Consider the following 12,984-nt stretch of genomic DNA (forward strand, 5'->3'; position numbering starts at 1 on the left):
GCTGTAGGAAAGGTGCTAGGGACGGAAGGGGAGATGGTAGATTAAAATTTTCTTCTTGCAGTTTTTCTGAGAGAAATTGGGCCCCCAAATTCTAAACCTCTCTGCCATAGCAGCAATCTAAAAATCAGTTGTTCTGTTTACTTATTACACAGAGGGACAGTCTGCTACAGAGCTCCATAGTCATGTATATCTTGGCCCTCAGCATCAGAGGCATCCTGGGGGGAAATGGCACCTGGGGCAACACCTGCTCCAGGACCCCCCACCCCGCCCACATGCCCCTCTTACCTTAGTTGGAGGCAGCGGTCCTGGGCAGCCTGGCAGGGCCAGACCACCCCTCAGCCTAGCCCCGCTGGGTGAAGGAGCAGCCTGGCAGGGTTGGGCTGAGGGGTGCCTGGCAGGCCCACAGCAGGCTCCTGGCCTCGCTGCTCAGTAGGTGCAGGGGGAAGGAGGGCCATTTTGCACCCCCCACGTGACTGACTAGCCTGCGCCCAGGGACATGTCCCCGTAGGCAGTACGCCCCTGCTCAGCATACATACAAAATATGGGCCAACAGTGACTTCTGTCTCTGTAATAATATCAGTCATATTACAAAACAACATTGATCTGCTAATACGACTTCAGACTTATCTGACTAATAGCTTAATTAGGCTAGGGGCTAGCTGCTGACAAGGCCCCTGTGTTACAAAACCCAGAATGAGGGCATCTGTATATGGGTACCATGACAAGCCAATATTTACACAGATCCATTTGTGACAATCTTCCTTCGCAGAGTGCTTGTAGTCATTACTGAGATAATGCATGGGAAAAACTGAATCCAGAATGGTGCTATCTGAATCTAATTTTAATTGTGTGTAATTATAATTTTTTTAACTCTCTCACACTAAGCCTTCAGGGATGGTATAGGATTAATTTCAACATAATCAGAATGATTTAGAACAAGATCATGATGCTCCTTCCAAACAGACATGTAGGCGTGGGCGCGCGCACACATGCTTATCCAAAAAGCGCATTCTTAGAGCTGGAGCCATACTAAATTGGCAATGTCTACCTATGGGCCCTTCCCACAGAAGTCCACCCACCCCCACATGTTGGTTCTCGGGTTCCCCTGCCCTCTCCCCGCCCCCCCCGAGCAGCACCTAATGGAGATCAGTGGGCTGCAAACTGCAATAGGGATCAGTGGGCTGCAATGTGGGGTGGGGGGAGGGAGACTGGAAAATTCTGTTCCACTGATGAAGATTTAGTCTGGATCAAACCCTTAGCTTCTTGGGCAGGAACTCTAAGCAAAAAGGCGGCCACATCTCAAAGATATGAGAACAAAGCCTGTTCCGTTCATTAAAAGGAAGACAGCGAAGTGGGTTTGCCATATGCTGCACAGCAGAGCCTTCCCAAAGCAAAAAAATGGAAGTTGCTACCAAGCCTCAGATCCAACCGGCAAAGGCTAGGACTGCTGCAATCTATCATTTTTACAGCATCATCAATATGCATAGAGTTACAGAGCCAAAGAGCAGGAAGTTGCTTACACCACAGTGAATGCGATATACTGTGAGTCAAGGGGAAAGAGATAATAAAAAGGAGAAGGGGACACACACACACACACGGGGCACAATAATACAGAAAAATGCAGTTTCACGTATGCTTAGACACGGGCTTGAGGAAGGGGAAAGATTATGGAAAACTTGAGGAATAATTTGGAGAAGGAAAGGTGCAAAGCATATCTGGGCAACAGGAAATGGTGTAACTGGTGACAAGAGCCCTGTTCACATGTTACAGTGAATGCGCCTATATGCGCAGACATTTGTCTTTAAGAAACAACCAACATGTCTTCACTTAAGAATGGAACCAGGGACCAGTAATTGAATGAGGTGGTCTGTATCATACATTCAGGTGCACATGCATTGACTATAACATGAGAATTTCTTAACGCACAAAGAACAATCAAATGTACATTTGTAGGTTTGTTCACTATGACTTGTGATTAGGGCTAAGGGATTAGGGGAATGTAAATTTGTGTCCCAATAAATCTTTCTCCTGAAGAAGTACTCTGTATATTTTGCAGTAGACTTAGGTACTGACTTGCAGCACGTGAAGAGCATGTGCTAGCCCTCCTATTTTCTAAGGCAATAAAGTTCTGGCAACACGGATGGAAGAATCCAATTACAAATATAGCTGAGATAACTTTGGTCAAAATAAAGTGGTAGTCAGAAAGATCTTAATAAAGAATTTAATACAATGTAACTGCCTCACTGGGCTTCAACTATTAAACATAAAATAACATGCAGAAAAACAACCTGCGTGGAATATACTGTACTGAAGATGAATAGAAACTATTGAGAATCCCACACAGAATTAAGAGGGAAACAAAACGTTAACTATAAGTGTATCCAATACCTTAGTTGGGGGACAACTAAAGAATTAAATTTGTTATTAAGGTCTTTCTAACTACAACTTTATTTTGATCACAGTTATCAGGGCTGTGTTTGTAATTGAGTCCCCCTTTTTTCAGCCTGTGTCTCTCAAGCAGAGATGATGGAATAGCTGTTTTTTCAGATGATACAGTGAGAAAACCACAGCCTTCAGTTTGCAAGACCTGAACAAGGTTATTAACAATACGACATTTTGGAGGTCAATAATACATAAGGTTGCTATTAATCAGAATTTATTTGGGGGCACATAATACACACAGGAGCTTGATTTTGGCACTCCAACCATGCATAGCAGAAGCACAAGCTACTCATGATCCTCACAGTAGGGGTGGTCACCATATTTTGTGTGTGTAGGCCATCAAATTTTCCATGCTTGTTCAGCTCTGGAATGTACAGAACATCATTTTTGGAGGACTACATTTAATTCAGGTAAGGGGAAAGCATGAAGCAGGATTGTTAACATAAGGTTCTAATTTTCTGTCCCTCTTTATTGATTCTGCTCTACTTTCTCCTTCATCTTTTTCCTCTTTTCTACTCTGCTTTCTTCTCCAGAAAGAAAGGACCTAGTCTTCTCAGCAACCTAGAGGACCGAGTCTTCTCAGCAACACTATGATCTCCTCAATAGGATACACTTCTAACTTCAACAATAAAATAAGTTTCAAAACAGCTATTAAAATACAATACTGTGTTCGGGCTCACCAGAGCTGTACATGCAAGAAAAATACATGCATTGTCCCTTTCACACAATATGGCAATCACACATTTTCAGAGGATCATGGGTAGCACGTACTCCCATTACGCATGGTCAGAGCACCAAAGCTGAATATCTGAATAGGCTTGTTGTAGGCAACAGGAACCACAGGAAACCAACGTACCCTATTCCTGTGCAGCAAGAGAACGTCCATCCCTGTATGACCTATTTTTGGTTGGAAAGAAACAGGATTTTTTTTTCACCCTGGCCTGCAAAATATTCCTTGACTCACTCACTGCGGTCATCTGAGACTTATTTGCTCTGTTATTAGCTCCCACTGTTCACTCCCATTCTCTTTCTTTTGTCACACTCTACTTAGGATTATGAGGATGGTTAGGCAGCCTGAGTAGGATGCTGGGAAGAAGTCTGTAGCAAAGTAGGAGCATTTCAGGTGTGAAGAGAAACAAGAAAAACTGCAAGGAAGGCTAAAGATGGCCTCATGCAAGAACTTATCCAGGAAGAAAAAACCTAAGTCACCTAACGGAATGGCTGGAGAAACTCTTCTTAGGAAAAAAAAAGTATAATACTTTGCCAGAGGACACTGTGGTTTCTCTATATTCTAAAGCCATTTGCTGGTACCTGGTTTTCCTCCTAAAATATTTACTGCTTCATGAAGGAACAGCCTAGATGCATTCTTACGGTTCCAGGCCATCCACTCTATTTCCACCACACCCTGAACCATTTTTACCCATCTGAATATCTGTCAGTTTTTCCCCAGCAAAGATAAAAGTGGGGAAGTGGAGGTTATGGTATTGATATTCAAGGAATGGCAGACGGTTAACCTTCCTATGGAAAATGCAGCTTTAAGTAGCTGTGTTTGGAAAATAAAAGGTCTTTTTAAATAATCTAACTGTAATGTGTAAAGCTTTGCCCTGAGCAACAAAAAACAGGAATGTGATGTGGGCAATGCTGAGGATGAGACACAAACAAGAAACTCCAAGGGGGGAAAAAACTGATGACAAGTGTTTCAAAACCTTTTCCGTATTTCTTCTGAACTCGCTGCCAAGAGGCTGGGACTAATGAGGTCTGAACAGCTAGATCTGTGTAGACAGTGCTAAATTCATGGCTGACTTCTGACGCAGGAAAGTCAGCTTAGCTTGACTCCGACATATGCATCTCTTCACAGCAGCCTGTTCGGTTTTGCTGTGTGCATTCACACATACCCCCAGCTGCAAGTCCCTGCTCCGAAGGACAGCGGCATTCTTCTCCTCGCACAGTTGTGAGTAGCGCATGGCCAGCATGTAATTTTCGTCCTTCAGCCTCAGCAGCTCCATGCTGTTGGAATCCCACTCCTCCTGGAACCTCTGGAGACGCTCCTGCACCTTCTGCAGTTGCTGGAGTTGTTGTTTCAGCTGGCTGACCTCCTCCTGCAAGGCCTGGTTCTTCACCTGGAGCTGGTGCTCTTTGGCCAGATGCCCTTTCCTTTGGGCCCTTGCCTTCTTCACTTCCATCATCAAAAACTGTGTCAAACCTTCAGGCCCCTCCTCATCTGCAAAGAGGCACAGATAATTGGGTCCTCCCTTGGGTGCTAGGACTATGAAGACTTACCAATGTGGCAACAGATTTAAATGACACATAGCCACGGACAGCAGTAAGCAGGGGAATGTGTGAAATGGAGACAGGCACTGAAAATTGACACTGGATAGAAAGGCAGGAGGAGGTAGTCAATCATTAGTTTAAGGCAGGGGTGTACAACTCTGGGGCTTCAGATGTTCATGGACTACAGTTCCCATCAACCCCTGCTGGCATGGCCAATGCCAGGAGTGGCTAATGGGAATTGTAGTCCATGAACATCTGACACACCAGAGTTGGACACCCCTGGTTTAAGCCTTGCTCCAACATGCTTATAAACATGCCTTTCTGCAATGGACAGCAGCTTACAATGTGAAGCAAACACAAGATTGCCAAAAAGGTTGCCGTACTGTATTGAACTGGCTCTTAGCACAACTGTTGCCATACCAGTGCCCTCTCCCCAATTTCCTAATTCCACAGAGGCTTCTCTCCACCAGAAATGTCCACAGACAGAAAATATCTTTATCCACAAAGAACAACTTTTGTGGGTTGAGCCTGAGGAGGGCAGCATTTGAGGAAGAGAGGGACAGAGAAATGTACCATCCAAAGTGGACATTTTTCCAGGTGAACTGATCTCTGTCACCTGGAGATCAATTGTAATAAAGGGAGATCTTCTAGCTACCACCTGGAGGTTTGCAACCCTAATAATTTGGCATAATTTTACTTAATATGCAAGCTTTAGTTGCGGGGGTGGTGGTGGTGGTAGGTGCACAGTTGTGCTCTACATGGAGAGGCACATGGGTAGAAGTGGGAGGTAGTCATACAAGGCACAGAAACGTAGCCGCTACATTATGAAGTATTTTGTAGACACACTCTGAATTAGCAAGCCACACTACACGACAATATGCACAAAGCCAAGCTTCTCCCTTCTTTTCTGGCAAAGCACCCTTCCATCTGAGTAACTTAAAAGACTTGACCAAGCATATAGATCAGGCATATATAATCTTCTAGACCGCAGGCACTGCCTAGCTCTCCTCAGTCAAGAGGACTAGGAACTTTTGTTTACGAACCAAACACCCCAAGTTCCCCAGGAATTCTGGTTGAACAGAGGATTACAGATTCCAAATGACGTTTTACACCTTAACAGAACATCCAGGGTGACACACAAACTGTTAACACCTCTGGACAGGAGGGTTCCTCAAGCCTCTCTGAAGATGTCTTTATCTTCTTACCCAGGATCATAGAGAAGCGTTGCACTGGCTGCTTCCCAGTCAATTGAGTGAAATGTTCAGGATAATAGAACTCCAAGGACTCTAGGAATGCTTCATAGCCCCGTTTCCCTCGGTTTCGAAGGATATCCATGAGGAGTCCTGCAGACAAAGATACAATCAAAAGTCACTTTCCCTGAATAAATATCATGTGAGCAGCAGACAGAGTCATGTCATTACAGAGTCTTAAAATCATGCAACTGGAGGGATCTAACACAGTCATCTAACGCAACCTTTATCACTGCTGAGAACTAGCATGGTGATGTAGATTGTTCACACTGGGAATCTCAAATTCAGATTCTGTTTCTATTCTAAACCCAATGGGAGAGCTTTCAGAAAATCATTTTCAATTTTAGTTCCTCGTATGTAAAATGAGAACAATGGAAACAGAGATTGTTGGAGACAAAGTCAAAAGAATGACTTTAAACCTATCCTGACTATGGTAATGCTAAGTAATAATAATAGAGATAAGGCAGGAATACAGATATTTATATAAATGAACTCACACAACCCAGATTACAGTGTGAAATAACTTCACAGCAAGTTCAACCACACAACTCCACTTGCATATCTCTAGTATGTGTCAATGTTTGAGTTCCTGCTTGCCATTTAGGCCACTGGATATCTTGGGCCCATCTCCCTCTCCTGGCCTAACCTACTTCAGAGGGCTGTTGTGAAAATAAAAATGGACTAATCCTCCTGAGTTTCTTGAAGGAGCAAGAAATAAATAAATGCCAAGATCTTTATGCAGCTAATCAATTGTGATGCCTGAACCTTTATCAATAGGAATCCCCACTTAGATTCCTCAGTGTTTGAGCCTTATGTGTGTTATTGTGGTGTTTTTCCTGATGTGAAGCACTGAAAACTCTGAATAAGAAAGAAACCCAGCAGGGAATACATTTCAAGCCACAAGATGAATAATTTACTTATAAAAGCAATTCAAGACACATTCACTGAGTATATCAATGCTTAGAGATCATAATGGAACTTTCATGTTTTGAGGCATTATACCTCCAGTTGTCAGGTAACAGTCAAAGGGGCTTAATTTGACAGAAAGCTTTCTAAGAGCAAATGGCTGGCTGGCTGCTACTGGAGACTGAATGAGGGACCTTTAATTTAATTCAGCAAGGCAAACCTTAATTATCTCCTAGTAGTATCTGTTACAAGAGAGGAATGAATTCTTCAGGAACAGGTAGCTTGCCTATTATCAACCTGGGGACGAGAGAATTTCAACAACTTAAATGCACACTAAAAGCTGTTTCAGACTTCACAACACAGCAAAAATCCATGAAAATTCTATGAGCATCTGCAGAAACAATCAGTTAAGAAGCAAAGTACACACTCAGACACATCTCTACACATTTAACATGTCTGAGGTGCCATTATCAGGCAAAGCATAGCACATATACAACATCTTCTGTAATGTACTCCTCTACCTCACACTTTACGGAAAGGTTTTTGAAGCAAAAAGATACCTTTCCCCCATATGTTCTGTGGGAGGAGAACTCTTCTCACCTGTGCGGTTACTCTTGCAAGGAAACCGGTAGGCACTAAGCACCTCCTCTTCATCCTGCTCATCTATCACACGACATTGGCGCAGGTATGGCGTCAGCTTTGCCGGGTTCAGAGAGCGGGTGAGTTGATGCCGCAAACTTTCAATCTTCTCCCACAAGGTAATTTCTTCCTCTTCCACCTCTGAGAGGCTTGAGGTCTGGTTGGCCATATCCATGGGCCCTAGGGGCACAATTAATGTGGATTCATTTCCATTTAATCTCTGTACTAAATGGATATTACCCCTTCCTTTCAATATGTGTTCAGGACCAAAGTGGGAATGCTCATCTTCCTGGAGAACACAGAAATTCACAAAGCAGCCTTATGCTACTTTACTGTTGAAGGCTTTCACGGGACGTGTGGGTTCCAGGCTGTATGGCTGTGTTCTAGTAGCATTTTCTCCTGACGTTTCCTCTGAAGATGCCAGCCACAGATGCAGGTGAAACGTCAGAAGGAAATGCTACTTGAACACAGCCATACAGCCCGGAAACCACACAACATCCCACTTATGCTAATTCTTTAGACCATTAATCTACAAAAGCCAGTATCATCTAACTTCATTGGCAGCCAATTTCCAGGGTCTCAAGCTAAATGTCTTTTACATCACCTACTATCTAATTTTTAAATTGAAAGTGCTGAACCTGGGATTTTATAAATGCAAAGCATATGCTCTAACCCTAAGTCACAGCCCCTCCCCAATGAAACTGAACTGTGCTGTGTGTTTTCTGTATTGTGTTTTCGTAGACTATAAGGGTGATCTCACACATACATTGTAGGAAAGTTAAGGAACAAGCTTCAAGGTTATCTATTCTTGACAGAACTGGCTCTAGTTGATACAGAGCCCCCTTCCACACATGCAGAATATGCACTTAATCCACTTTGCAGGTGGTACTGCGTGGAATAGCAAAAGCCACTTGCAAACAATTGTGAAAGTGGACTGAAAGTGCATTATCTTACATGTGCGGAAGGGGCCAGAGTGAGTAGGTGGAAGTTTCTAGCTGATGGCCTTTTTGGAACATGAGTGCAGGGAGTGACCCTCTCTCTTTTTTGGCATGTCTCACCTCCAAACATATCTCTTCAGTAAAGCCACCAGCTCAACCCTCTAGTCCTCACTCTTCCTAATACTCACAGCCCCCTAGTTCTCACTCTCCATGAAATAAAACTTAGGAGCGTAAATAAAACTTTGGTGACCTGGCCTCCTCCCTCCCTCCCTCCCTCCAATTCTTCACCCTCTGCAGAAATGCTCCAAGGAGCAAGGGGTCATCTTTTTTTGCTCATTGATTCTGCAGAGCATCATGTACTTAGGGGCACTATATAAATAATGACAGGTTGCCAAAATTCCCTTAAAAAATCTGCAAGGTAAAGAAATTCCATAATCGAAATTTACCACCATGCTCACAGGTTGTTTCTAGGGAGGAGAAGCCCCTCTGTGTTGTACTTGCCTTTTTCTCTAATGGAGCAAATAGCAGCTAGTGGAGGGGGAGAAACTATTTTTAACTGGGGAAATGGTATGGGAGAGGATGGTTGATTTCCGCCTTGTTCCTCAACCCCAATCCACATAGTACACACTAGGCTTTAAACACTGAGCACTGACCAAAGTTCTGTCTATGGAAACCATGTTAGGTGAAATTTGGCCTTTATATCCTGCCTTTGTGAACAGAATTCCCAAGTGGTCTCCCGTTCAGGCAGTGACTAGGCCCAGACCTGCCTAGCTTCAGCATGTATATTATATTACCATATTTGTTCCTTCAGACCCTACACAGAGAACTATTAAGTCAGGTCACTGCAGGCAGACAAGGGTAACACTGTCCCTGTGAGCATTATGTCAAACCAGCAGGAATGTAAGGAATTTAAAGTCCCTGAACAAACACATTTAAAAGCTCTGTGGGTAAAAGGAATATCCAGCTGCTCTGCAAATGTGGACAAAAAGCTTTCCATTAACAAAAAAAAAATCTTCCACAAAAGAAAATGTCACCCTGCCTCCACTCATTCACTCCCTCCCAGGCACAGAAGTCTCGGTCTTCACACAGCAGAGAGCCCAAGGAACAAAACTACTGAATACACAGCCTTAGCTCCACTGAACAGGAGAAAATCATCTTAGTGCCGCCACAAAAACACAATATTGGATGTGTCTCACCACCTTACACCTGAACTTAATGCGAGGCTCACCGAAGCTTCAGTTCCCACTTGAAAGGATTTCCCCAGACTTCCACAGAACCAGAGAGCTCATGTAGGAGACCCAGATATAAATGTTTGCTTTTCCACAGAAATGTCTTTCAGCCCACACTGGCATTGCCTGCAGGAATGTGTCACTGCTCAACAGACCAGCCTCTGTAAGCCACAAGCCAAGCTGAACTAATTAGGATGGCAATAAAGTACAGTCACTCTAACAAGGATTCCAAACCAAACCCATCAAGTGACTAAAAGAGCCTTGGTATACAAACTTATATTTATTTCAGTCCACTTTCCTTGTTATCACTTCCTTCCTAGATGCTGCAGTTTGGTGAGCTACTATGTAAGAAATCCCTATACCACCCTCCTCATGCACATCTATAGATAGTTATTCTGCATCTCCCACTACCACTTTCTGAGAACAGCCTGTTATTAAACAATCTAAATATTTCCCCTGACTAACCTCCTCTTTTAGGCATTTCAGAAACGTGGTAAGATCCACACTCTCAATTTGGCCAAAAGACCTAGCAACACTAGTAGAGATGCACTCCCCTTATCCATTTGAACCAGTGCCACTAAAAGACTCTGCCCCCAAAACCAGGCCTACAGCGTGATGGTAAAGGGAACAAGGCAGATACTCATCACTGCTTATTTCCTCTCCAGAACTGTGTTGACCAATGGAATCATTAGCTCCCCTTTTTAAAGTGCACATAATTATACTTTTGGTAGTAAACAAACCCCCTGGGAGTGCAAGATGGCACTCCAGTAACATTCTGCAATTCCTGCTATAAAGTCTGCAGGCAGCATGATTGGGAAACACCACTGCCTAAAAATGGGGGGGGGGGGAGGTCACTGCCAGATGCAACTGAAATGTCAACTGATGCTGAACAGACAGAAATGGTAGAGCCCATCAAGGGTTTACTACCGCCGTTTTCTGTTACTTTAAAAACCAATATGAGTAACAGAGAAAAAATTAAGTGTAGATTTTCCCATCTCTAAACCTTCATGCTGGAAAAAGTTCCACCTTGTCCAGTGACTGTCAACCTGTCACATAAGGTTCTGCAAGAGACAAGGGCAGCAGTCCTACATCACCCCTTTCAAACTATTGCTCTGTGCTGTGCTCTATGCTGTATTGCTCTCTGCTGTTCCAAAGTGAGGTAAGAGCCAGAGAAAGGGATTCCAAGGATGCACCTGAGTCACCCAGAGTAGACAATCCAGTGTCTTGCTAAATCATCAAACACCAGTCTCGCCAACTCCACCCTCCCCAGACTACCCGAGGGCAGGTGCTTTCTGCAGCAGTTTGTCATCCGTCTCAAGTGATTTATGGAGCTCTATTCATGGCTGGAGGAAAAGGAGTGCCCACTGCAAACATGCACACATACACTCATGTACAGCCACTTCCGTTTTAGAATACACAAGACCTCCAACCCCTCACACTTGCATCGTTCAAACTAGCTTACCTGACATGCTAAGTCGTCACAGGTAGCACCAGTCCAGAATCAATAGCTCAGTTTCTGTGGGCTGCTTTTGCCTTCTGCCTTCAACACAATAAGAGCCAGCTGCTTTGGGGAAAGTTTGGATTATCCTAAATGCAACAGGCAACAGAGTAGAGAAGGATTTTTATTGTTATAGCGCTGTCCCTCTTCTTAGGATCATAAGTTAACTGCATGAACAGGTTTCCTTTTTTATCTCTGGGCATTCAGCCTCCCCCGCCCCTCTTTTCTCTTGCTCTGTGCCTATGCAGCTGTCACACACAAATAAAATGCATGCTGCAGAAATACCTTACAACAACGTCAGAAGAAATTAAATGAAAACATTTCACAAAGTGGCACCAGGGTAATTCCATTTGCTCCACCAACATTCTGGTCCTTAATTGAGCTATCTGCTGTAGCCCAAGCCAGATACGCGATCATGTGACAGACGCTGGCAGCTTGCAGGATTCTGAGCAACTCCCAAGCCCAAATTTAAACCAAGGGTGAGCAGGTATTATTTTATTTACCAAACCTATATCGAGCCTTTCTGCCCTTACAATTATCCTCAAAATCTAGATCTAATATTAGACCTCAGCCCCTCAACTTGCGAAGAATAAGAAGGTCCCTTTGATCAATTGCCGACACAGCCTTTTCTTCAATACTGATTAACCACAGCTAACTCTATCAACCCCACACACATATCAACAACTTTGGACTCACATCTTGCTTTTGTGTCCTAATGCTCTATTGGTTTTTCTGCACCGGGCCCAATCATAAATTATGACCCTATCCCAAGTCTCATGAAAAAAAGAAAATATATTTAATTTCTGAAGTCACAAAATCACAGCTATTTTTCCAGCTCACCCCTCCTCCCCTTCTCACTTCCTTCCCTAGGGTTCGAGCCCTGGGAACTCTCACCTCAGCCTCTCGGGTGATGAACTAATTCCGTCGGGACTGCATCTCAGTTGCAAACTGTTCAACAATACAGAGCAAGCCAGAAGTTTGCCAACTTTCCCTTCCTTTCCTTTCCGTTTTTCCCCTCCTTTTTTTTCCTGCCTCGCTCCAGCCCCATCTCTCACTCATTCCTGCGCCTGCTCATCTCTTTCACTCACACACCTGGAGGCAGCTGCAGCAGCAACCGCCGCCGCCCGGGCCCGGGCAAGAAAGAGTGGGCGGGATAGTTTTCCTGTTGAATGAAGAATGCGAGGTGGCTTCAGCCCAAACAAGTCCCAGCAGCCCCTCTGCCTGCCCAGGAATGCGCGCTGTGTGGATTCCATTCAGAGGAGAAAAGACACCCTGGCGGGCGGGAAGGCCTGGACAAAAGGAACAAGCAAAAAGGCAGAGCAGCCAACAAGCAAAGCTCCCTCTGGTACCCTGCACACGCACGCACACCTGTTCCCTTCTGTAGAACAAGCAGCAGGTATTTTTTAAGAGTTGCCAATATAGACTCATGCAGACTCAGCGGTGTCATACATGAAATGGAGTTGTAGTGCTGTGTCCTCTGTGATGCTGCAAGGGGTCTCAAGAAGCACATCTATTGAACTATGTACTGTAGCAACTGACCTCGGTTCTCTGCCGTGGCCTTTTTGTCTTTCAAAGTGCTGATTGCTTTAGTAGACAAATGTGCCACCATCACCAGAGAGCTATGAGATGTCAGAGACATATTGGTGGATACGTAAATTTGGACACAGATGGAGCAGTATGGAAAAAATCTAGCAATTGGGTGTCAAAAGGGCAAGTGGGTATCTCGACTGCCACCTCTTCTGCCTCCTGTACAAATTTATTCTGTCTGAAATTCATGTAGCCTCCTGTCAGATAGGCAGGACAGTACACAA

At 44.2% G+C, this 12,984-nt stretch overlaps 1 protein-coding gene across 4 annotated transcripts in view; it reads right to left on the reverse strand.

The window, feature by feature from the left end:
* Positions 1 to 12,400, reverse strand: part of CARD10 (caspase recruitment domain family member 10) — a 47,671-nt gene extending 35,271 nt beyond the window's left edge. For 2 of the 4 annotated variants that reach the window (XM_048500869.1, XM_048500866.1), the window contains exons 1-5: positions 12,068 to 12,325; positions 11,138 to 11,262; positions 7,470 to 7,688; positions 5,919 to 6,056; positions 4,338 to 4,663 (exon numbers count right to left, since the gene is read on the reverse strand). In XM_048500869.1, coding sequence (XP_048356826.1) covers positions 4,338 to 4,663; positions 5,919 to 6,056; positions 7,470 to 7,688; positions 11,138 to 11,144 — 690 coding nt within the window. In that variant the 5' untranslated portion in view covers positions 11,145 to 11,262; positions 12,068 to 12,325. Of the gene's footprint in view, positions 1 to 4,337; positions 4,664 to 5,918; positions 6,057 to 7,469; positions 7,689 to 11,137; positions 11,263 to 12,067 lie in introns of all 4 variants that reach the window. The other 2 variants (XM_048500867.1, XM_048500868.1) reach the window with 2 other exon arrangements.
* Positions 12,401 to 12,984: the final 584 nt, after the last annotated feature.

This window comes from Sphaerodactylus townsendi, linkage group LG06, assembly GCF_021028975.2.
Source record: "Sphaerodactylus townsendi isolate TG3544 linkage group LG06, MPM_Stown_v2.3, whole genome shotgun sequence".
Lineage (NCBI taxonomy): Eukaryota > Metazoa > Chordata > Lepidosauria > Squamata > Sphaerodactylidae > Sphaerodactylus > Sphaerodactylus townsendi.